General features: G+C 40.5%; 1 protein-coding gene across 1 annotated transcript in view; it reads right to left on the reverse strand.

Annotated features, from left to right (window-relative positions):
• Positions 1-9,777: 9,777 nt before the first annotated feature.
• Positions 9,778-26,162, reverse strand: part of STAB2 (stabilin 2) — a 234,665-nt gene continuing 218,280 nt past the window's right edge. Inside the window, exons 61-69 of the mRNA XM_077472148.1 lie at positions 24,339-24,472; positions 23,979-24,144; positions 22,298-22,404; positions 21,921-22,040; positions 19,751-19,900; positions 18,724-18,834; positions 17,051-17,179; positions 14,189-14,329; positions 9,778-10,104 (exon numbers count right to left, since the gene is read on the reverse strand). Of these exons, the coding sequence (XP_077328274.1) occupies positions 10,057-10,104; positions 14,189-14,329; positions 17,051-17,179; positions 18,724-18,834; positions 19,751-19,900; positions 21,921-22,040; positions 22,298-22,404; positions 23,979-24,144; positions 24,339-24,472 (1,106 nt within the window). The 3' untranslated portion in view covers positions 9,778-10,056. The remainder of the gene's footprint in view (positions 10,105-14,188; positions 14,330-17,050; positions 17,180-18,723; positions 18,835-19,750; positions 19,901-21,920; positions 22,041-22,297; positions 22,405-23,978; positions 24,145-24,338; positions 24,473-26,162) is intronic.

Below are 26,162 nucleotides of genomic sequence, written 5' to 3' on the forward strand. Positions count from 1 at the left end.
TTTTTCTCCCTCGCATTAGTTGAGACCATAGGTAACCGGATACACATTAATAATATGTCGACCAAATTAAAACTTCTATCCGAGCTCTATGCTGAGTTTGTGACTGGATGGCTGTGCCCAGCTTTTCAGACTTCCACTTTTGTTTTGATTGATCACATATAATATGCAGCATATACTGTATGCTATGGGGTTGATTTACTAAAGGCAAACAGTCTGTGCACTGCAAGTGCAGTTGCTCTAGATCTGAGGGGGACATGTAAGGGACGCTTGTACGTGATTGGACAATAGAAATCAACAGAGCGTTCCCTGATTTCAGAGCTTTCAGACCTCCGATCTAGTGCAACTGCATTTGTAGTACATGTGCAGTTGACTCTTTATTTGCCTTTAGTAAATCAACCTTTGTGTGTACTGTGGTAAGAGGGAGTGGGGATCTTCTTAAAAGAAAACTTTCCTGAGAGAATAATCGAGGTTGAATTTGCAAATACTGCAAATGCAAACTGTCTGGTTGACACGCTGACCCTTTTGGGCAAAGCCACGACATACTCTGGGTTGGTTACATCGAGTCACTAACACGGAACAAGGTATGCAAATAAGCCCTTCTGACATTCCTCCAACCTTCTTCATCTGATTTAAAGTATTCAAGCCAATGGATTGGCATAATAGCCAGTCATTTGGCATTTTCAGTATGGGAATCAGCATTAGCAGCCTCTCTTAAAAGGTCCAAAATTATAAAGTCTAATGAGCGTGCCAAACAGTTTGAGAATCTGAAAACTTTTAATATTGGTAATGGTTGACAAACAACACAGAACAGCCAATGCACGATTGTCAAAGAAGGGGGGGGTCTGTTTTGAACTCGCACTGTTTTGGTGCTTTCATTAGACTTTTTACACATAAATCTTGAAATCTAGGCCCTTTGTTTTAGAGACAGTCTTGTTTGTTCAGAACATCCTGACCAGAGCGATTTGTGCCTTATCACAAGCTAACTGATGTTCTTATTATTTAAATCCAGCACCTTATTTATACTTGCTCTCAGTGAAGGTAGGCAGACTGGCTTACATTACATTTACAATTGTGTTGGCTTTTTAGAACCAGTTAATGAAGGCGGTGTTGGTTGATGGCATGAGTATATACCAGTAGTTGTTGCTTACATTTTTATCATACTTATGATATTACATTTTTTTGTGAGTTTAGAAAGCATGAATAATGTTTGCTGTATTTAATGCTGGCATGGTTTTTCCATTTGTATAGGTTTGCTATTTACTGTGGTTATAATAATAAATTTGTTAAAGTGGTTGTAAAGCTACTGTATCATAAACGTAGCATCCCCTCTGTTAACTAACATTGTGTCCTAGTGTCTGTGCTGAAAAAAAAAAAAAAATCCAATTTTTATACCTTGTATCAGAGCGTCTCCCGGCGCTTACATGACTGCGAGGCTCTCTCCTCTCCCTGGTTGACAGCTATAGTGGGAGAAGAGAGAGCCGAGCAGTCACCTGAGCGCTGGGAGATGCTCTGATATAAAGGTATACATCGGCATTTATTTATTTTTTAATTTCAGCAGACACTAGGACACACAATGTTGACGAACAGAGGGGATGGTATGTTTTATGATGTGCATATAGCAGCGGGAAGGGACGGGGAACAGAGTGGCACGGACTACCTGACTGGTGGGGAGGGGAAAGAGAACAGAGGAGAGCTTCAAATAGCTGCGGATGATGGACGCACGTAAACATGCCATGCTGTCAGGGCACAGCAGCCATTATGAACTGTGGTCAGTTTAAAGCGGAGGGCAGTATCAGCCAGGTTTTTTATATTAAAAAAGTAGCCAAATTACACAGCACAAGCACTGTGTGCATACATGCTTTAAGGGAACAGGATCAATTATTTTTTTATTTTTGGGGGTGGGGTTACAAACAATTTAATGTGTATGAGATCAGCAGTATGCATGTTTTTCCTTTTAGCTAGCAGGAAATTTTAACATATTTTTAGACCAGGGTTTCTCAGCTGGGGTTCTACGAGAAATCTGCCATAAGTCAACATTGCTGTTCCTCCACAAATCAACATTGTGGCCGGTGTATATCCCCGCTAATTGTTTTCAATGTGCATTGACAGAGAGTACTGTCAGCTCACATTTAATATCCGATGCCTCCTCTGTAGTTCCAGCTTGCAAAAGTATTCACCCCCTTGGCATTTTTCGTGTTTTGTTGCCTCACAACCTGGAATTAACCTGGATTGTTTGAGGATTTGCATTATTTAATTTACAGACCATGCCCACAACTGTGAAGATTTTTTTTTTTTTTTTTTTTTTTTTTTTTTTATTGTGAAGCAAATAACAAATAGGACAAAATAACAGAAAAAGTCAATGTGCATAACTATTCACCCCTAAAGTCAATACTTTGTAGAGTCACCTTTTGTGGCCATCACAGCTCCAAATTGCTTTGGATAAGTCTCTATGAGCTTGCCACATCTTAACACTGGGATTTTTTGCCCATTCCTCCTTGCAAAACTGCTCCAGCTCCTTCAAGTTGCATGGTTTGTGCTTGTGAACAGCAATCTTTAAGTCTGACCACAGATTTTCTATTGGATTGAGGTCTGGGCTTTGACTAGGCCATTCCAACACATTTACATGTTTCCCCTTTAAACCACTCAAGTGATGCTTTAGCAGTGTGTATGGGATCATTGTCCTGCTGGAAGGTGAACCTTCGTCCTGGCCTCAAATCACACACAGTGGTAAAGGTTTTGCTCAAGAATATCTCTGTATTTAGCACCATCCATCTTTCCCTCAACTCTGACCAGTTTCCCAGTCCCGACTGCTGAAAAACATCCCCATAGCATGATGCTGCCACCACCATGTTTCACTGTGGGGGTGGTGTTCTTTGGGTGATGTGATGTGTTGGGTTGGGTTTGTGCCAGGCATAGTGTTTTGATGGCCAAAAAGTAAAATTTTAGTCTCATCAGACTAGAGCACCTTCCTCCATACATTTTGGTAGTCTCCCACATGCCTTTTTGCAAACTCAAAACGTGCCATTTTGTTTTTTTGCTGAAAGTAATGGCTTTCTTCTGGCCACTCTGCTATAAAGACCAACTCTGCGGAGCGTACGGCTTATTGTCATCCTATGTACAGATACTCCAGTCTCTGCTGTGTAACTCTGCAGCTCCTCCATTGTTACCTTAGGTCTCTATGCTGCCTCTCTGATTAATGCCCTCTTTGCCCAGTCCATGAGTTTTGGTGTGTGGCCGTCTCTTGGCAGGTTTGCTGTTGTGCCCTGTTCTTTCCATTTGGTTATGATAGATTTGGTGGAGCTCCTATGGATCATCAAAGATTTGTGTGTAATATATATACATATATACACAGTGCTTTGCGAAAGTATTCGACCCCCTTGAACTTTTTAACCTTTTGCCACATTTCAGGCTTCAAACATAAACATATACATTTTTATTTTATTTTTTGAAGAATCACCAACAAGTGGGACACAATTGTGAAGTGGAACGAAATCTATTGGATAATTTAAACTTTTTTAGCAAATAAACTGAAAAGTGGTGTGTGCAAAATTATTCGGCCCCTTTACTTTCAGTGCAGCAAACTCACTCCAGAAGTTCAGCGAGGATCTCTGAATGATCCAATGTTGTCCTAAATGACTGATGGTGATGAATAGAATCCACCTGTGTGTAATCAAGTCTCTGTATAAATGCACCTGCTCTGTGATAGTCTCAGGGTTCTGTTGAAAGCGCAGAGAGCATCATGAAGACCAAGGAACACACCAGGCAGGTCCGTAATACTGTTGTGGAGAAGTTTAAAGCCGGATTTGGATACAAAAAGATTTCCCAAGCTTTAAACATCCCAAGGAGCACTGTGCAAGCGATCATTTTGAAATGGAAGGAGTATCAGACCACTGCAAATCTACCAAGACCTGGCCGTCCCTCTAAACTTTCAGCTCAGACAAGGAGAAGACTGATCAGAGATGCAGCCAAGAGGCCCATGATCACTCTGGATGAACTGCAGAGAACTAAAGCTGAGGTGGGAGAGTCTGTCCATAGGACAACAATCAGTCGTACACTGCACAAATCTGGCCTTTATGGAAGAGTGGCAAGAAGAAAGCCATTTCTTAAAGATATCCATAAAAAGTCTTGACTAAAGTTTGCCACAAGCCACCTGGGAGACACACCAAACATGTGGAAGAAGGTGCTCTGGTCAGATGAAACCAAAATTGAACTTTTTGCCCACAATGCAAAACGATATGTTTGGCGTAAAAGCAACACAGCTCATCACCCTCAACACACCATCCCCACTGTCAAACATGGTGGTGGCAGCATCATGGTTTGGGCCTGCTTTTCTTCAGCAGGGACAGGGAAGATGGTTAAAATTGAGGGGAAGATGGATGCAGCCAAATACAGGACCATTCTGGATGAAAACCTGTTGGAGTCTGCAAAAGACCGGAAACTGGGACGGAGATCCCAAACATACAGCAAAATCTACAAAGGAATGGTTCACAAATAAACGTATCCAGGTGTTAGAATGGCCAAGTCAAAGTCCAGACCTGAATCCAATCGAGAATCTGTGGAAAGAGCTGAAAACTGCTGTTCACAAACGCTCTCCATCCAACCTCACTGAGCTCGAGCTGTTTTGCAAGGAAGAATGGGCAAGAATTTCAGTCTCTCGATGTGCAAAACTGATAGACATACCCCAAGCGACTTGCAGCTGTAATCCCAGCAAAAGGTGGCTCTACAAAGTATTAACGCAAGGGGGCCGAATAATTTTGCACGCCCTACTTTTCATTTTTTTATTAGTTAAAAAAAGTTTAAAAAATCCAATAGATTTTGTTCCACTTCACAATTGTGTCCCACTTGTTGGTGATTCTTCACAAAAAATAAAAAAATTATATCTTTGTTTGAAGCCTGAAATGTGGTAAAAGGTTGAAAAGTTCAAGGGGGCCGAATACTTTTGCAAGGCACTGTGTGTGTATGTATGTATGTATGTATGTGTGTATGTATGTGTGTGTGTGTGTATATATATATATATATATATATATATTATATATATATATATATATATATATATATTATATTTTTATAACCTAACCCATTTGTACTTCTCAACAACATTGTCCCTTACTTGTTTGGAGCGTTCCTTGGTCTTCATGGCAGCGTTTGGTTAGTGGTGTCTCTTGCTTAGGTGTTGCAGCCTCTGGGGCCTTTGAAAAAGGTGTGTATATGTAATGACAGATAATGTGACACTTAGATTGCACACAGGTGGCCATCATTTTTCACTAATCATGTGACTTCTGAAGGTAATAGTTTGGCAATTATTGGCACATGCCAATTATAATTTTTTTTTTTATTTCTGAAAAATAGTTTTATATTTTTTGAATTTTACTTTGCCAACTTAGACTATTGTGTTCTGATCCATCACATATAATTTGGATTAAAAAAAATGGAACTAAAGGCTGTAATGTAACAAAATAGGTAAAAAGCCAAGGGGTGAATACTTTTGTAGACTGTAGAAAATGGGAGCACATGGCTGGATCAGACTGAATGTAGCAGGCGCTCATAATAGCCTTGTATGCTATACCATAAAGCTATTCTGCACTCATCTCCTGCTACATTCAGTCTGATCCTGCCATGTGCTGCTGCAGTCTGCAGCCAACACTGCCATACACAGGATGTTGCCTCCTGTTCCAGCCACTTCCTCCCGCTGTCTGCATTGCCATACACAGCATCTCACCTCCTGCTGGCCCTGTCCTCTGAGTTCATCGCAGCCCCAACTACAGAGATGGCATTGGGTATCCATGCACACGGACAACAATATTGGGCAGATCTACATCTGCCACAGTGTCGCTTTGCTAAGGAACTCTGGTTGAAAAACCCAGATTTTATGCTATTTTTACAATCATTTGTTGCTATATCTTCAGATCACTGATCAGACCCAATGTTCTGTGAGGTGAAGATCTAAAAATCTTTTTCAGGGATTACCTGAGATCTCAATTTTTAGCCAAGGGTTCATTTTGAGGTAAAAAGATTGAGAAACCCTGCTTTAGATACATTCTTGAAGGTGAGTTATTGGTAACATATATATTTTTTACACGTGTTTCTAAGGCAAGTTGTTTTTTGTTTTTTTTCCCGCCAATCCATCAATTTTGTCTTACAAAAATGTAATATTTAAATACAGTACGGTGGCTGCATTAACTGTCTTTTCTACCAGGCTAAAGTGGAACTTTACCCATAACAACTTGATAAAAATGTTCTTTAGCAAGAAACCTACATTCCACATTAATAATTATGCTGTCACAGTTTAGTGTGTGCTGTAATTTGCCTCCGGCATTGTTGTGTGTGTGTGTGTGTGTGTTCTTGCCTGAGGCTGCCATTTTGCTGAAGCCCAGAGCCCCTGAACAGCAGTAAATCTTTAGGCTGTCAGCAGATTGGCCTCTATAAATTCGAAAGTGTCTAAAAGTCTAGATCAACTGAGCATGCGCAGAGCAGGGTGAGACCTTGCATTACTGAATTTTAAACAGTAAACGTATTTTTATTTTAGCTCCCTGCAAAAGGGAGCTACCTATCCGGAGTTATTTTTCTGACTAAAGTTCCTCTCCAAGTACATTTTTTTTTCTTTTTTTTTTTTTTTTTTCCCTTCAAGAGACACAATCTCAAACATTTGTTATACTGCTACCGACAGGAGGATTGGACACTACTAATGAAAAAAAAAAATGTTTTTTCAAATACTCAGTGATTTTCCTTTCCTTGCTCTCCCTCATGCTGGCACACAATGAGTTGGCTCTACCCCTTGACACCCTATCTAGACCAACAAAGGCCCTTGTGTTGATTTGAGTCAGAGCCAGGCAAGGAAAAGTATAAGTATCTGAAAACAATTTTCCATCTCAGTGTCATGTTAGACCAGGGCTAGTTCATTACTATTGTGTGCTAACTAGAAGGAGAAGAGAACGAAAATACTCAGAGAAAAACATTTTAAAACAAAAATGCTGCACAAGTAAGTTTACTGTTGAGGACTGAGGCTCCCATGATTTGCATAGGTCCCAAAGCCACTTCTAGTACATACCCTGTTTCCCTGAAAATAAGACCTAGCGTGATTGTTGGTGATGGCTGCAATATAAGCCCTACCTCCCAAATAAGCCCTATTTAACCACTTCAGCCCCGGACCAATTTTCAGCCTAAGGACCAGAGGTCTTTTTACAATTTCGCACTGCACTGCTTTAACTGGTAATTGCGTGGTCATGCAATGTTGTACCCAAACGAAATTTGCGTCCTTTTCTTCCCACAAATAGAGCTTTCTTTTGATGGTATTTGATTGCTTCTGCGATTTTTATTTTTTGCGATATAAATGGAAAAAGACCGAAAATTATATAAAAAGATATTTTCTACTTTTTGTTGTAAGAAAAATCGAATAAACTAAATTTTAGTCATACATTTAGGGCAAAATTTATTCAGCCACATGTCTTTAGTAAAAAAAAAAAAAATGTCAATAAGCGTATATTTATTGGTTTGCGCAAAAGTTATAGCATCTACAAACTAGAGTACATTTTCTGGAATTTACACAGCTTTTAATTTACGACTGCCTATCTCATTTCTTGAGGTGCTAAAATGGCAGGGCAGTACAACCCCCCCCCCAAAAAAAAAGACCTCATTTTGGAAAGTAGACACCCCAAGGAAATTGCTGAGGGGCATGTTGAGCCCACTGAATATTTTTTTTTCTTTTGTCCCAAGTGATTGAATAATGACACACAAAAAAAAAGTTTACAAAAAGTTGTCACTAAATGATATATTGCTCACACATGCCATAGTTATATGTGGAATTGCACCCCAAAATATATTCTGCTGCTTCTCCTGAGTACGAGGATACCACATATGTGGGACTTTTTGGGAGTCTAGCCACGCACGGCACCCCGAAAACCAATCACTGCCTTCAGGATTTCTAAGGGTGCAAATTTTTGATTTCACTCCTCACTACCTATCACAGTTTTCGAAGGCCATAAAATGCCATAATGGCACAAAACCCCCCCAAATTACCCCATTTTGGAAAGTAGACACCCCAAGCTATTTACTGAGAGGCATGTTGAGTCCATGAAATATTTTATATTTTGCCACAAGTTGCAGGAATATTACAATTTTTTTTTTTTTGCACAAAGTTGTCACTAAATGATATATTGCTCACACATGCTATGGGCATAAGTCAAATTACACCCCAAAATAAATTCTGCTGCTTCTCCCGAGTACGGGGATACAACATGTGGGAGACTTTTTGGGAGCCTAGCCACGTACGGGACCTTTTTACTAATTAGGTGACTTCTGAGGGCACTTTGTTTCACTAGATTTTAGTTAGGGGTATGAGAGTAAAGAGGGCGGAATACAAATGCGCGCCACACTTTTCAGGTTTTTTTTTATTTTTGTAAAAATTATGAAAACCATTTATCATTTTCCTTCCACGACACAATTATGTGCCACTTTGTGTTTGGTCTATCACATAAAATTGTAATAAAATACCATTGATGTTTTTGGTTGTAACATGACAAAAAAAATTGAAATTTCAAGAGGGTATGAATATGTTTTCAAGGCACTGTACATTCAATCACTAAAACTGTGGTAAGTCTATAAAGGATAGGTTCACCTTTGAATATGTTACACCCATATTTAATATGCAACATGTTCAAGCAGGCCCCCCCTTCCCTGTGACAGGGGCCAGGGATTCCTACCTTCTACAGCCACTGTCAAATTTCAAATTGACTTGGCTCCACCTGATCTGTGAATGAATAAATTGCAAGTCATGTTACTGTGGCAGACAGACTTGTAGCTTCAATGGACTGTGAGCAAGCTCATAGTCTATTCACACTTCATACATATCTTAGACCCCTTTGACACTAGGGCATTTTTCAGGTGCTTTTGGGCTAAAAATAACAGCTGTAAAGCGCCTGAAAAACGCCTTCCCTGCAGTGTCGGTGTGAAAACCCGAGTGCTTTCAAACTGAGATGCGCTTGCAGGACGTTAAAAAACAAAAAAAAGTCCTGCAAGCGGCATCTTTGGTACGGTGAAATGAATGGGCACCGCTGCTGAAGCGCCCGCAAAGCGCTTCGGCGATACACAGGGCATTTAACCCCTTCAACAGCCGCTAGCGGGGGTTAAAAGCGGCCCACTAGTGGCCAAATAGCGCTGCTCCAGTGTGAAAGCAGCTTTAAACTGACAGCCCACGCAGAGCTGTAGGAAGAGTGTGCAGGAGTCTGACAATGAACCCTTGACTCACTGCAGGCTCCTGTGAAAAAAAAAATTAATAAATGCAAAATGAACTTAACCTTTAACATGTTAATGTAATTTCAAAATCATTTTTAATATTTCTAAATCAATAGGCACTTTATTATGGGGTGACAAAGTACTATCCTTGTCCCTATTGCTCTCCTAAGTTTTCACACAGCCGTGTGTTTCATGTGGATGCTATAAGTAGCCAGGCTCACACAAATTGCACAAGCATGTTGCAGTCCTGATATTGAAAATAGGTGAAAACGGTAAAGAACACCCCCCCCCCCCCCACCCACAAAAACTTGCCAATATATTGTCCACATTAGGATCTTTTGTAAGCTGCAATTCATGACCTGTTCTTTGGTTCAGATACACATTAAGTAAGAGCTATTGTATTTTGCCCCAGAGCTAACACTCTGGTTTTAATCCTCATTCTTCAGATGTCATTTAGTGGTGCAGGTTGAATCTGATCAGTGGCTGCGGGGCAAAACAAATCTTACCTATAATAAATAATGTGATTATAAAAGATTCCCAGGCAGAGACATTAAAACATTTTATTTACAATTTCACAGCAAAAAGAGCCAGTAATTTGATGAACTGCTCCAGAGCAAGGCTCAGTTCTTCTGGAGGCAGGAAACTGTACATTCAGAAAATGAATGAGCCAGCAGATATTAGATTACAGATGTGGCAAATAGTCTTTTTTTTTTCTGTCGTTTTGATAGGTGGTTGGCATCGGAGGATTACTAGAAATGTCTTATTTTACAAAGACAAAACTGTAGTTATTGTTTTATATGTAATGCTACCCTATCTATTTCTTGTTTATTTGATTCGCCCACCAAAGGATACTAGCTGCTGATCATCCGAATCCTAAAAGAAATAAAAAAGGGAGTTAAAACCCATATTTCCAATGATACTTATTGTAGGTAAATAGACAGATTCAGATGACATGCATATGAAATGTATGTAGTTTACGAATTGTAGAATCTAGCTAACATACAGTACAAAATAAGAGCTCATTCACATGGTTGTTTAGCCCCATGCAGCAGCCAGAGTCGTTTGTCGTACTTTTTCTAGTACCACTATGCTGCATGCAGGCAGCCCATAGATCAGTGATTCTCAACCAGGGTTCTGTGGAACCCTAGGGTTCCTCCAAAGGTGGCTAGGGGTTCCTTCAGCATTGGGCAATTTCTGCCTCTCAGATAAGTTCCCATTGACACCATTGATCTTTTTAGCTATCTGTAAGGAGGTAATTCCCCCCCCCAATCACCACAAGTGTAAGGGCCATTCTTCCCACTGACCATCACACTAATGTATAATGAGTTGTAGACTTCTAATTTTTAGCAGCGGTTCCCCCGAGACTGGAGAACTATTTCAAGGGTTCCTCTGTGTTGAAAAGGTTGAGAAAGGCTGCCATAGATAGTGAATGGGTACACGTTGTACAGCAGCGCCTGCGTGGGCAGGTGCACGGAGCTGAATGCACAGGGTCTGCGCCTTGGTTCATTCATCTGCCCCTGCATACCTGTCTGTTCAGTCAATGGGTACTCTTATGTTTTTTGGACTGCATGCAGCTCAGCAGTGGAAAAAAGTAAACAAATAGTTTTAGCTGCTGTATAGGGCTGAGCACACATTTTAAAATGAGCCTGAAAGCAAACCAGCACAAACAATATTTTAAGATTCAGGACAAAGTCAATTAATTAATTCCGTTAGTGTAAAAAGAAAAAAAAATCCACTTCTTGTATAACTCCCTAATTTGCAACAAAATGTGTTTATATGACCGTGCATAGACTAGACAGAAGTTATATATAGTATATATGATGGACTGCTTAAATATATAACATTTACTTTTACTAATCTTGTTCCTTTTTAATTCTGTTCAGGCTCACTTAATGCATCCTCTTGGAAAAAAAAAGTGTCATATAATTTATTTAACGTAGGATCCTGGGATCAAGCTAAGTAATCTTAAAACTGCAGCCCTTGCACACTTGTACTGACTAGTTTACCAATGTTTCTACTCTCCCTCAATTTCTCTCCATCAGTCAGGGTCAAAAAACAATGCTGTGAAGGCAACAGCCAGCCACCTTATCAACTGATGATGTAATTGGTTGTTAGGATGCCAGTGTCAAGAAAGTCGTAATGGTGCATATTGAAAACCTGTGGCTTTGTGTAACCAACAGGCAGAATTGAGCCACCTGCTGGCTTGTATACGATTTTTGATAAACTTGTAGGCATTTTGCCAGGGCACCTCTGAAGAAACCTCAAGGCACCCTGGTTGAAAAAGGCTATCGTAAGTAGTGACATCAAACACAGGCTTTTTATGGGCCATCCCTCCTTTCTCCCGAAGCTACTGCTAGCTGACAGAGGGGAGCCAATTATGTGATCGGACCGGAGCAGCCTGAAAATAGGTAAGTATATGCATCTTTTTTCCACAGGCTAGTTAGAAAAGGGGCATTGGAGCAGTTTTATGAGTAGTTAAATTAAACCCAGAATTATACTTTAAGGATATATACTGTATAGGATGTACAGTATGATGTATCTCCAAAAATGCTCTTGTTAAAAAAAAAAAAAAAAAAAAAAAACCTACCCAAAACTGAAAAAACTGATATTTTGCCTACTTTTCTAGTATTATTTGCCCAATTTGGATTTATCCCTCCCTCACTGTTTTAAAATAAGGGTACTACTTGCATCTAGATTAATCAGGGTCTATTCACACTTGGGCATTTTCATGCAACCGAAAAACTGTACTTTGTTGCATGAAGAGGCATTACATGTGGAAATGCAATTCTCTCCTGTGTGGCAGGAGTATTAGTATTAAAGGGAAACTATATGGAACCATTCAAAAAGCAAATACAAACATTTCTGCGCTAACCTTAAACCCCTTCAGCTCAAACTGTTTTATAAATATCTGAATGATATTAAAGAAACGTTATCTGTAACGTACAGTGCTACACAAAATTTCTTATATAAAAAAATTATACCATAACCATATTTCTATAGGTTATTTGTTGAGGTACAAATTATTTGTTTTTATATCTTTTTTTTTTTTTTATTAGGGTAATGCTGTATGTTGTACACGGATCCGTGCACATCTAGGCATGCAAAGTGTGAATCCAACTTTACTGTTCATAAATGTGAATACACGGTGAAAAGAAGGGTAGCACATCTTTTTGTCACTCTGCTTTCTTCTCCTATCGGCATGCTTCTCATCAGCACATGAACAGATTGGTTCCTTGTGCTGCTTCTTCTCACAATCCAACCCTGCTGTACAGGACTGAAAGAGGCTGATACCAGGACAAAATGTAGGTACATACACTGATTACATTTTAAAAATGATTACAGCGCTACATTAAAGCTGATTGTAATTTTTTCTTTTTTAAATAACAAACAGGTTTGTACTTACCTGCTCTGTGCAATAGAATTGCACAGTGCGGCCCCACACTTCCTCTTCTCGGGTTCTCCACTGGCACTCCTGGCTCCTCCTCCCTGGTGAGTGCCCCCAGAGGAAGCGGATTCCTATGGTGGCATTTGTGCTGGCTCAATCCTGAGCAGCACTGGCTGCATCTATTGACACACTAGGGGACTCGGCCCTGCCTCTTCTTCACTGGGCTTGATTGACAGCAGTGGGACCCAATGGCTCCCACCGCTTCAGCAAACCCAGTGAGATCAGGAAGCGAGGGGAGAGAAGAGCTGTAGCACGACGCTTGGGGGGGAGAGGGGGGATAATGATGCCTACATTTTTTTTTACCTTAATGCAAGAAATTAATTAAGGTAAACCATGTTTAGGTTGTGTCTCATCTCTGTCTAGAGTGCAGCTTTAAAGAAAAAGTTTGCTTAATGCAAATGGTATTACATATCCAATGTTTGTATATTGGATGATTTAGGAAGACGCTTTCAGACTTTGTGACAAATTGGCAAGTGTTCCCCTGCACGAGGCCCTGTAAGCACTCAGAAATTTAATAGGAGGATCTTTAAATAGATGATCTTTTTCTTGCCATCAGTGTGTCATGGTTTCCTGCACTGAGTACTGTCTGCCAAGTACAACACGTCATGTGATAATACATTCATTTACATTATAGGACCTGTTTATCAAAGGTCAAAATTGGTATTCTGAACTTGATTTGTAAAAGAAAATAGAAAACAGTTTTTCATCAAATGATTTTTTTGCACATTGCTATGCACTTTCTTTAGAGACGAGATATGATTTAAAAAATTTTTTTTCCAATTCACTACAAGTTTTATTGCAGAGATGGGGGGGTCTCCAATCTGCGGCCCACAAGCCAAATTTGGCCCTTTGCTTGCTTTTATCCAGCCCTTGGGACAGTATTCCTCCCACTGACGCCAACAATAGGGCACTATTCCTCCTACTCATACCAGAGATGGGGAACTAATTCTCCCACTGACCCCAATTATGGGGCACTATTCCTCCCATTCACACCAATGATGGGTGACTATTCCTCCCACTGAGACCAATCATGGAATTTCTTTTAATCCCACTGACCACCAAGCCTACGGCATTGTTTACTAACACTGATGCCATGGCATTTTCTACTCCCACTGGCCACAATCTGGACCCCTAAAGTTTTTTTTTTTCTTTATTCCTTTATTAGGCGGTCAAAAAACATACAAGACATTTAGCAGTGAGTAGAAGATAAGCCAAGCTACAAGATGTCATCATATGGTATATATATATATAAATAAATAAATGTATAAAACATTTGTGCACATTATTTGACGATGAACCACATCTGCTAGTACAATGCTGTCATTGCCCCCTAAGTTTGAAGGGCTGTAACCTGGCCTTTTTGTTTTGAAAGTTTGGAGACACCTGGCTGGTATAGATCATTGATTTTGCAACATGAACATTAACTAACTGGTTTTGCTGTATGTTATATATAAAACTCCCAAAATATTAAGCCAAATTCAAGATAGGCACAAAATGACACCGAATACTTACAGAAAATGGATGATAAACTGAATCTGATGTGGTCTCAGCTTGAGTGGTAGCTGTTGTGACACTTTCATACATAGGGTTTGCAATGTTTGAGGATGGTTCTGTGTCAAACTCAGACACAGACACAGTGGGTTTATCTTCGTCCTGTATTCAGTAAAAAAGATAAATCTATGTTTATTATCACACATTCACTAAAACACTACATTACTCTAATTATACAGTTAAAAAAAAAAAAAAACATGAAAAAAATACAAAATGACTCTACTTAACTATACAGTTAAAGGAAATGTGCAGACTGCCATCTTCTAACAATGTTAATTGCCTGGCTCTGTGGCTTGAGTACTGGGTGAAGTTGGCTATTGACTGTTTGTTCATTTTTTTTTTTTTAATTCAGTCCAAAACTGATTCCTCTATCCGCACAAACAAGGTGGATGGAGAAATCTCCCCCCCCCCCCCCCCCTCCATCGGCCAGGGCATTGTATTCTGACAGCAGGACCCACTGTTGTCCGAATATTCTGGTGACAGGTAATGGATTAGGAAAGAAGAGGGGAAAATATAGAAGGGGGGGAGAAGAGGAGACCCAACTGGGGGGGGGGGGGGGGGCAGCCACTGTAAATTTGGTTGAGAGAGGAGGGATCTCTAATCTTTGGAACTGGAGTTCTAGGCAACTAGAATTTTCCAAAGGTAGCCTATATGCTGAATTTTTTGAGTACATGTTTCCGTGAAGTGCACCTTTGCCCAGACTTTAGACATTAAAGTAATTACATATTGGGAAGCAGTAAAAGGAGCTTTAAAGCAAACCATTTATGACCTCTCCCTGGCTGCATGTGTTGTGAAGTTAATTATTCTCAAAAATCACAATTGAGGCACCTGCTGTGTGTTTGCATTAGAAGGTTTTCCGGCTGCCAAGATCATGCTGCAATATAAAATAATAAGACAGAAAGCTACGATTCTAGTACCTTTGCTGTGATGATTGATGGCTTATTTTATTGTGCTTATTGGGGGTTATTTACGAAAGGCAAATCCACTTTGCACTACAAGTGCACTTGGAAGTGCAGTCGCTGTAGATCTGAGAGGGACATGACATGCAAGGAAAATAAAAACAGCATTTTAGCTTGCACATGATTGGATGATAAAATCAGCAGAGCTTCCGCTCATTTCAGATCTCCCCCTCAGATTTAGAGCGACTCCACTGCCAAGTGCACTTGTAATGCAAAGTAGATTGCTTTTTGTAAATAACCCCCAATACGGCTTGTTGAGAATATGCAAAAACTTTAGTATGCATAGTCTGGGCAAAGGTTCACTTTAATTTCCCTCCTGTCCTGGTAACATTCCAAAAGCCATAGGGTAGTTTATGTAGTGAAGCAGCTGGATTGCTTTTGTTCACTCCTGTAGCACAGCACTCCGCATGTAGTTTGGCATCTCCAGCATTCTTTTAATTGTACTATATTTTAAGGTTGAGCTGCTTATTAGGCAGTCAACAGATTAAATTAAAGTTATTTGTTTTTCAGCTCATCGTTGAACAATACCATTAAGGGACCACTCACACTTTGCAGTACTGAAACTTGTGTTAACTGTTGTGAATTAATGCAGGTTGCATTAAGGCAGCCCATTCAGAAGAATGGCCTGCCAATGCACCAGACTGGACAAGAAACGTGAAGCTGTTTTTCAGGTGCAGCACACTCCAATGGCGGTAGTGCATTTCCTGCATTGTGGTGTGCTGCAATGCATGTCTGTCAGAGGTGCATTGGTTAATGCAGAGGGATGCTATTAAATATAAAGAGCACCACAAGGCACTAACACTCATACCGTGTGCGTTACAGAAACACACTGCTGTGGAGAGGCGTGAATGGGTTCTAAGGGATATCACAAACCTATTTGGAAAAGTTTTAAACACTGAACAATAGTTTGGATCCCTCCGGCATCCAATCAGAATAGAAAGGCATGCCTATTGAAAATGTAAGCACACAAGCTGTCATGATCCTGTCATTTTCTTTTGTCCTAGTACCTGTCTGTATGATCATTTAGACTAGAAGTTCCTTTCAGGAGGCGAAAGGAGAATAGTTCAGCATACTCTGGTACCACTGTGGTGTAGTGGTTAGCACTCTCGCCTAGCAGTAAAAAGGGTCACTGGTTTGAATCCCAATCACAACACTACCTGCCTGGAGTTTGCATGTTCTCCCTGTGCCTGCGTGGGTTTCCTCCGGGTACTCCGGTTTCCTCCCACACTCCAAAGACATGCAGGTAGGTTAATTGGCTTCTGTCCAAAATTGGCCTTAGTATATGAATGGGGACCTTGGATTGTGGGCTCCTTGAGGGTAAAGACTGATGCGAGTGTGCAATGGATAGGGATAGGGACCATTGTAATCACTCACTCAGGTTGAACTGGTGTCTATATTCAACCTTACTAACTATGAAACTGCAGAAATAAACAGTAATAAAAATCTTATATTTTATACTTTCTGTATTTAAACTACATTTGATGGCATCAAATAACGCCTAAAGGTGTGATAGGCTGCTAAGGATTTTCAAGGCAAGTTTGATGAATCTCTATTTTAGTATGGTATCAGGTGGTAGTATTTACAGTACTGAAGTCACAGGCTCAGTGAGCTGTTTGATTGCAGTCACAAGGGTCTGTGTGTGGGTGAATGACTTCATTCCAGCCAGTAAACACAGACATCCAATTTATACATTCCTCTCCTGGCAGTGGCATTTTATTGAACCACCCCATCTTTATTTACCACATTCTGACATTTACGGGAGACATCATGGTGTGGTGTTTTCATGAAACCACTTGAGCTTGTGAGGTATTATCAGTATGTGCAAGACAAAATGGCATTCTGGGTATATTTTTGTAATTGTTACCTCGTGAAACTGCTGGAACTGGAAATCCTTTCTGCTGAACTTCTTATAGGCATACATTGCTAATGCCAGTAAACCAACGATAAAGACGATGCCAAAAAATATGCCTGCTCCATGGCCAGCATGTAGGGCCTAGTCAAAAGAGACATTGCTAAATAAGGGTATAATGTATTTCTTAGTATTAAACAATATTACATGAAGTACAATTCATAAGACTGCTTTCACACTGAGGCGCTTTACAGGTGCTACAGCGCTAAAAATCATGCCTGTAAAGAGCCTCTCCTGTCTCTCCAATGTGAAAGCCTGAGTGCTTTCACACTGGAGCGGTGCGCTTGCAGGACGCTAAAAAAAAGTCCTGCAAGCAGCATCTTTGCAGCACTATAAGAGCAGTGTATACATGGCTCCTAAAGTGCCCCTGCCCATTGAAATCAATGGGGCAGCGCCGCTTTGCCAGCTGTTTTAACCCTTTTTCAGCCGCTAGTGGGGCACTTTAACCCCGAATAGCGGCACTACAACAATGATAAACTGCCGCCAAAACGACGGAAAAGCGCCGCTGATGCCTCGTGCGAAAGCACCCTAAGGATGGAAGGATTTTCTTGATGTACATAGGTATGTTCACAGGGCCACTGATAAGGCAGTACAGTTGGCCCTCCTGTAACAGGCCCAGACTCCATAAGTTCAAAAGGGGAGCCTGGGTAGCTGCTGAGCAGGCGGGTCAGCTGCACTGCCTTGTGACTCTTGTAGATCCCCCTGCAGTGCTGTCGGCTTTCTCCCTCTGGCTGAGGGAGGCAATATGCAGCCTCACCACCTGCTTTAACCCCACACTAATGCACTACAACAGCGTGCTTTGCACATGGTTGCACTGCACTTGCAGAGTGAATTTATGAGAATGGGTCAATTCCTGCCCTGGCTGCAAAGTATAGCATTCCAGCCATGGCATTTTAGTAAAAATATAATTTTTTGGGGGGGGGGGGGGGGGTCAGGTAGGCTGTACGGGACTCCGTGATTTTCAAGAGCAGCCCTATATGTACATCATGTATAAAAAGTATGCCAATAAGATACATGCTTGGGCTGTTGCCATCCAATGAGGAACATTTAATTGTTCAACTCCACACTTTAGAACAGGGATATGCAATTAGCGGACCTCCATCTGTTGCAGAACTACAAGTACCATAAGGCATAGCAAGACTCTGACAGCCACAAGCATGACACGCAGAGGCATGATGGGACTTGTAGTTTTGCAACAGCTGGAGGTCCACTAATTGCATATCCCTGCTTTAGAAGATACAGTTGGAGTCTTATTGGTTGCTGTAGGCAACAAAAAAATTTATTGTTAGCGTGTTTTTTGAATAGATTCTTTCAGTGCATTACTTTCTAAGAACTGGAATCATTGTTCCACAACCACAAATCAGATTAAGGGTCCATTTAGCATATTTCTGGTGCCCGGGATGTCCTAGAGCTGCATACAGCCACCTATAGACAGTACGCAGGGATGCGCAGCTATTTGCATAAAATAACTCACGCACACAGTTGTATTGAACTAACACACCCAATGTGCATGTATGGTCCACATCACCATGATAGCATAAACCCAAGCTGTAGTTCAGGTGAACTTACACACAGACACACTTTTACTTTATTACTGAATAATTAGTGGCGTTTTATGTTATACTTACTATTGGTGTAGGAGGGGCTTTCAATGGTTCAGATATCATGTGTATAATTCCATTTGAAGCAATGTAGTCCCACTGTATTATACGTTTTCCCCCTACATATCTTGTTTGGTCCTAAACAAATAAGGGGTCAGAAAACATACGTATTAAGACCTTCCTTAGAAACCAAATGACTAATCAGCTAGGTGGGCTGAACATTTTTTCTTTTCTAAGATTAAACTTGATGGATTTGTTTCCTCCACCCTTCAGACTGTGCAATATAGCGATTAGTCACCTTGGTGGAGAAAATCGACTGACAGCATATGATTTCTAGTGTATGTCATTAAAACGTACCAATCTATGATACATTTTGGGTTTTTCATATGAAGCATTTATATTTTAGTTATATTTTTATTAGCAAGAAGCTTATATTGCTAAATGTCTGGACATTTAAACATAACCATGGTACTGCATGTTATTATTTTTCTAGTATCTGACAGCCTGTTCATTCCATCCCTAGCAACAGTTTTTTTTTTCTCTGGTCACTGAACCATAACAGATCTCAGTTGTGGAGCCTAGACAAAAAAAATAAAAAATAAAGCAGGAATCGTGAATAGTTGACTGTACAAAGCAAATCATCTAGCCCAGGAATATGCAATTAGCGGACCTCCAGCTGGTGCAGAACTACAAATCCCATGAGGCATAGCAAGACTCTGACAGCCACAAGCATGACACCCAGAGGCAGAGGCATGATGGGACTTGTAGTTTTGCAACAGCTGAAGGTCCGCTAATCGCAGATTCCTGAAAGCTGGTAAATTACAATATGGGTAATTTATGCTGAAACTGGTGTTCGTTCAAATGTATTAGGAGTAAATACTGAAATGTATATACACTATGAGAATAGGATGCTTTACTCCCAAAAATAGCTGTAAAAAAAGGGGGAAAATCATAGCACCCACTGCTAGTAATTCTGGTATATAGAGTATATTTAAAATATAAGGTATAAACATAATAACATTGTCGAGGTATTCTAGAAACATGTTTCTCTCACCTTGGTTTGGGTATCTGGAGAGGTGTTGTCAAACAAAATAAGCAGTTTGTCACCCAGCCGTGTTTGAAGTGATGTTCCATTACTGAGGTCCACAAAAAATACTGTGCTGACATTTGCAATGTGATATTCTATATCACGTCCAGAAAGAGTCTATTGAATTAAACAAATGAAGAAATCGTTAAGACAATACTACTATGCAGATGAAGAATAATCATTGTATTATGTCATATAAAAATGTATCCTTCTATTTCTACAGCTCAACATCAAAAGGGTGTTCCAATATGGCGCTGACATTTTCAAATCAATTATATTGGTATTGGAATACCTCTGATATGACCATCCAGGTGTCCCAAATCGCAATTTTTGCCACAATTCCTCATTGGTGACGATGTGCGTATGTGTATATATATATATATATATATATATATATATATATATATATATATATACACACACACATGCACTTTTAAAAAAAAAATCCAATCCAGATAAGAAATGTAAAAAATAAGCTTCAAAACTAACGTTACATTTGTTTCAACAGTCTGCAGACTGAGCTTATTTTCTCTCATCTTTATTCTCTCATTCTCTTTAACCCATGTGACAATGTAATGGTTTCAGCTCTAAAACCGACCCACTTTAAAGGTCCCCTAGTTACTGTTTGATGCATTTTGCTTTTATCAGAATGCGATAATCAATTTTTTTTATTAGTAATGGCAGCGATCTGCAATTTTTATCGTGACTGCAACATTATTATGGTGGACACATATCGGACACTTTTGACACAATTTTAGGACCATTGTCATTTATACAGCAATCAGTGCTTTAAAGATGGGGTTAAACATTAGGGGGCGATCAAAGGGTTAAGTGTGTCCTAGGGAGTGATTCTAACTGTGGGAGGGGGGGGGTTAGCACTGACATGACAGTGATCACTGCTCCTGATGACAGGGAGCAGTAGATCCCTGTCATGTCACTAGGGAGAACAGGGAAATACCTTTTTTTTTACATCTCCCCATTCTGCCTCTCCATGACACAATTGCGGGACACTGGCAAACATCAAGTCTGTGGGGCCCGGGGGCATGGTCATGCTGTACACGTCAGGCATGCGCCCGCTAGCCCGCACAATTAAAGGGGACATACAGGTACGCCACTTTGCCCACCACTGCCGTTGTGCCAACGTATATGGGCGTGCAGAGGTCGGCAAGTGGTTAAAGTGTGACTCCAATCAAAATGCTTTCTTTTGGGGTTGAATAGCATGGGATATGGTTAGAACTTTCATTCCTGTTTATGACCCTGCTGAAGAGATTTCCTGCACTTTTTGACCCCCATACACATCTATGAGGCACCTTAACACGCATTTTGTCATTGATTTAGTACAGGGGTCTCCAAAATTTCTAAACAAAGGGCTGGTTTATTGTCCTTCAGACTTTAGGGGGGGGGGGTGCGGACTGTGGCCAGCGGGACATCAGTTGGAGTAAACATTGCCACATTTGGTATTAGGGGGAAGAATAGTGCCCCATCATTGGTATCAAAGGTAGGAATAGTGTCCCATTATTGGTGTCATAGGGAGCAATAGTGCCCTATTAATGGTATCAGAGGGAGAAATGGTGCCCCATTGTTGGTGTCGGATGGCAGAATAGTGTCCCGTATCAGTGAGAGGAATAGTGCCCCAAGGGCTCAATAAAGGCAAGCAAAGGGACACATCCGGCCCTTGGTCTGCAGTTTGGAGACCACTACTTTAGTGCATTGTGTGGCATACAAAATGAATGACACCCAATGCACTAATGGCTGCATAGTAAGCTACCTTGCACTGAAGTAAAGCCATTCTAAGTTCCAGTGTTCATAGAGGCTGAAAGTGTGAAAAATCTCTCCAACAGAGACACAAAACAGTAATGAAAAAATACACAGAACCTCTAACACTATCTTATTCAATTATTTGTTTATTATTACTGTATGAATCTCAGTTGGATACATTTTCTCTCATAGTGACCACCATCACTAGGACAGAAAAAGAGGTAAATGTTTCCCAGTGATTTTGCAGACAGTAATAAAAACCTGACATAAATTATATTCCTTTCGTCACAATTCCTCAAAAAACATTTTGTCTACAGTTCCAATTTAAGAAAATCTCAAAGCTGGTTCCTTACTGGTCAGTCAGAAAATGCATAATTACCATATTCTCATTGAGGCCATCATTACTTGGGGCAAAAAGGGTTGCTTGTACGGACAAGTCACTGAGGTAGCTGACAAACTCTTTGCCTTTCACTGATGAATTGGAGTATTTGAAGATTTCCTGCAAAAAATAAAAATAAAGTAGTGACATGCTATTATATCATCAACATGTCTTATTTACAAAGAAACTGCTGCGATTAAGCACTTGTGTGAAAAATATCAAACTCATATTTTTATTATAAGCTCTCTGAGAGCTAAAATAAAAAAAATAAAAAAATGTGTTAACCAACTGGTAACTATAGTTATAAATCACCACAGTAAATGAAAGTTCATACTGACCAATGCTGGTCACTCAAGCACATTTGTTCAACAACCTACCAGAAGGAAGTTAGAGAACTCGGGGAAGGACATGAGCATTTGAAGCAGGTTTCCATTACACTGGTAGCCATCTCCCACATAGCCAGGCTTGCAGGTACACTGCACATCTGAAGAACAACATAATTATATACACCATGGCACAATAGAATATACAGCTATGGATACATTGTTTCATAGCCTAAATTAACAAATTGAACATTGTTTCAGTTTAACCCTTTCATGACTAAGCCCATTTCTGACATTTGGTGTTTACAAGTTAAAATCCATATTTTTTGCTATAAAATTACTTAGGGCCGGTTCACACTGCGGCGCGAGGCGAGGCGACACGGCTCGCCTCGCCTCGCTCCCGCAAGTCGTCCCCATTGAGTACAATGGAACCGTTCTGAGAGGAGCGACTCGAGTCGCTCCGACTCAGAAAAAAGGTTCCTGTACTACTTCGGGGCGACTTCGGGGGCGACTTGCATTGACTTCTATGCAGAAGTCCTCTGCAAGTCGCCGCTGACCCCCCCTGCAAGTCGCGGCGAGGAAGTCGGAGACGCCTCGCCGCGGCTCGCAGTGTGAACCGGCCCTTAGAGTCCACAAACATTATATATATTATTATTATTTTTATATTATTAAGTTGTGTTTATACACAATATACAATTTGCAGCATCACGATCATTAGCCTGTGGACAATCCAGAATCCTACTTGCATGCAGGCCTCTGTTTTTCTATCATTCTACCTGCAGAATGCCTTCATTGAAGGACACAGCAACAGGTTGACTTAGAGTAGCAGCCCCAAAAGCAGGGCAGGCACAATTGACTTTTAATTTCCCTTAACTCTGTTTGATTGCCATTAGCAAAGAAGACCTAGTACTTTCAAGTGTGGTTGAGAATGAGACTCATACCCCCTTCCTTCCTTAAATGCGCTTGATGTACTTGATGTGTGGCATCCAGTGGGGAGTGGGATAGAGTCTTAAGCCTTGTGTGAGCTTCAGGTTGTACTTGTATCTATAGAAGGATCAAACCTTATAAAAAGCCCACTCTCTTTACCCCTGACAGCTGAGTGGCGTGGTGGGTAAATGAACAGAAAGCAGCTGGTAGGACTGGGATTGATGTGAATCCTACATGGGCAAAGCACGAGTTTACACAAAGTGATCCAAAAGCACATATTTTTATCTGATTTCTAACCCTCTTGTCTTGGATTGTATTATAACTGTACTGTTTCCCTGTATATTATAAAGCGCTACGCAAACGGTTGGCACTATATAAATCCTGTATAATTATAATATATCCGTTGTAAAGACATTAGACGGTAAGTCTTCTGTGTAACAGAGGCAGTATGCAAATGCAGGAAATAAATCTAGATGAAAGCCACAGAGATGCTAGGTTTTACAATATAACAGTATAATGTACAGACAGTGATCTAAAAGAAGTCTTAAGCCCCGTACACACTATCAGATTGTCTGCTGAGTTTTTCCTTCAGATTTACCAAAACCATATAATATGAGGTCAAACCTTAGGAGTTTCAATGTGTATTTAATCAGGCAGGCCCTTCTACTACATGGTTTTGGTAAATCTGAAGGAAAAACTCAGCAGACAATCTGATAGTGTGTACGGGGCTTTTGATTCTCAACATACATCCTGTTCCATAGAGAACATTCACCAACTAGACCACGTATTCATGGTAAATTTTAATTACCTTTATATCTGTAACAGAAAACATCCCATGTCTCAGACATATTACTACGAACACCATAGTCCACAATGCCAACATATCCCATTCCACAGTTTGGATGGGAGTATGCTGTAGGATATCCTACTCTTGCTTCAGCAAGCCACCCAGCTGCACATAAATGGTAGTTAGCCTGTGATAAATACAAAAATAAACACAAATGCAACTATTTTCTAAATATTGAGTGGTTATCAAATCAATTAAAGGGATGTTCAGTTTTTTTTTAGCTCTTTATATGCACGTCTTATGTAGATAATGCATGTATAATTAATGTAACACAGATAAGTATAATTTGCGTTCTTGCAATACATTCTAATAAAGGGTCACCTGCTGAGCATAGGCTAGTTGGTTGTATGTAGCTATAGTCGCATCTTCATCTTTGCAAGCTTGTGTAGCTTCACTGTAATTGTATTTGTAAAGTCCTTTGGGAGATCGTAAGTGAAATACTCCAACCTTTGTATCTGTGGGAAAAAATATAATCAAAAAATACTGATATGCTTTACACATAATCTTAAATCTTGTCTGTAATGTACTACCTGTTACATGGCACAGCATAGTCACCCCTACAGATTTTTTTAATTTCAATGTTCTCAGCTTGTGTTGGAGGTACAGTAACAAATAAATATTTTTTTATGTGAAAAATCACCAAAGGGAGAACTCACACATCTTTGTTTTTTTCGTCAAATCATATCTTTGTTAAAAGTTCTACCTGCTTTGCAGTGTTATGTTTCTTTTGATGTTGTTATGGTAGGGGTGACATGCAGGCTCCATTTCAGTGCAGGGATTAAGCAGAAGAGTGCTGAGGTTGGCAAGGGCTGGTTTTGAGATCTTAAATGTTACCATGAAATGGAGGATGCAGGAACAAACATAATACACAGTGGAGAGGTGCATTTGTATTACTAAAGGATTACACAGGGTGGGGTGGCTTCAATAGACCAGTCAATGGCATACAATAACACACCGAAACTGTTAGAGACAGTAAAACTCTGTTGTTCTGCAGAGAGAATAGGCATACATTTATGAGTAATAATGACCGTGAAAGGTAAAGTAGTTGTGGGCACACAATGACTGACATAACTACAATATCTGACATACTACACTGTAAAGCAAGGTTGCAGATCATATATCACTTGTTCACCAATGGAGGCCTCTATGGCATTTTGTGTGGCCCAGCAGACCGATGAACTTTGTGTGAAGGTTTCACAAGTTGGGTTAGTATACCAATACTATACTATACTTCTCCCCTTACCACATAACTCTTTTTTGCAAAAAAGTTATTTTCCCCTGCATTATTGGAGCCACTCCATTTACCTCCTGTGCTACAACTGTACAAATGTCCTTCCTGTCAATTAAGGAAGTGCTCAGCTCTGGGAGTAGGTGGTCTTAGGGGAAGAGGAGCATGACGCAGGTGGTCCATGTTGTCAAGGATGGAGCGAAGAGGGGAAGGAAAAGGTGGCTTAATCAAGGGCAGAGAGGGGCTCATGTTGATAATGTTGGGAGGAGGGGGAGCTGCAGCAAGCAGTAGGTGGCCCATATTGTCAAGGTCAGAGGGGAGCAGGGAGTATGGCTCATGTTTTCAAGGACAGAAAGGGACAGGGAGTCTGTGGGGATCTGGGGAGGGGAGAGGGGCAGGGAGTAGGTGGCTCATATTGTAAAAGCGGAGAGGGGAGCTGGAGAGTATGCAAAAGGGGAGAGGTACAGGGAGTGCATAGCTCATGTTATCAAGGGCAGAGAAGAGCAGGTAGTACATGGCTCAAGTTGTCTAGAGGGAGACGTGGCAGAGAATACCTAAATGTTGTCAAATGTGGAAGAGACAGCGAGTAAATGGCCCATGAAGCAGGTAGCCATGGTTGTTAGGGTAAGCAATCAGCAAAGGACATTGTGCCAATGCTGAATGCTAAAATGGGCATTGCTACAGTGGACAATATTACATTTTTGTTTTTGGGTTTAGTTATCCTTTAATCCCACTAAATTTGTCTATAGTTTAATTTGAGTTTGACGTGCCTTCTATAAACTAACCAGGAAAACACTAAGCAAAATGCAGTTGGTTGATATGAGCATACATTTGTAAGAAGCAACTGCTTTGTCAACATGACACAGAACTGTAAAAGATAAGCAGAGGCTGAACATGGACCCAGTATTTGTAGGTGG

The sequence above is a fragment of the Lithobates pipiens genome, unplaced genomic scaffold, assembly GCF_037356315.1.
Source record: "Lithobates pipiens isolate NorthernLeopardFrog02 unplaced genomic scaffold, aLitPip1_a1.2 Scaffold_8, whole genome shotgun sequence".
NCBI lineage: Eukaryota > Metazoa > Chordata > Amphibia > Anura > Ranidae > Lithobates > Lithobates pipiens.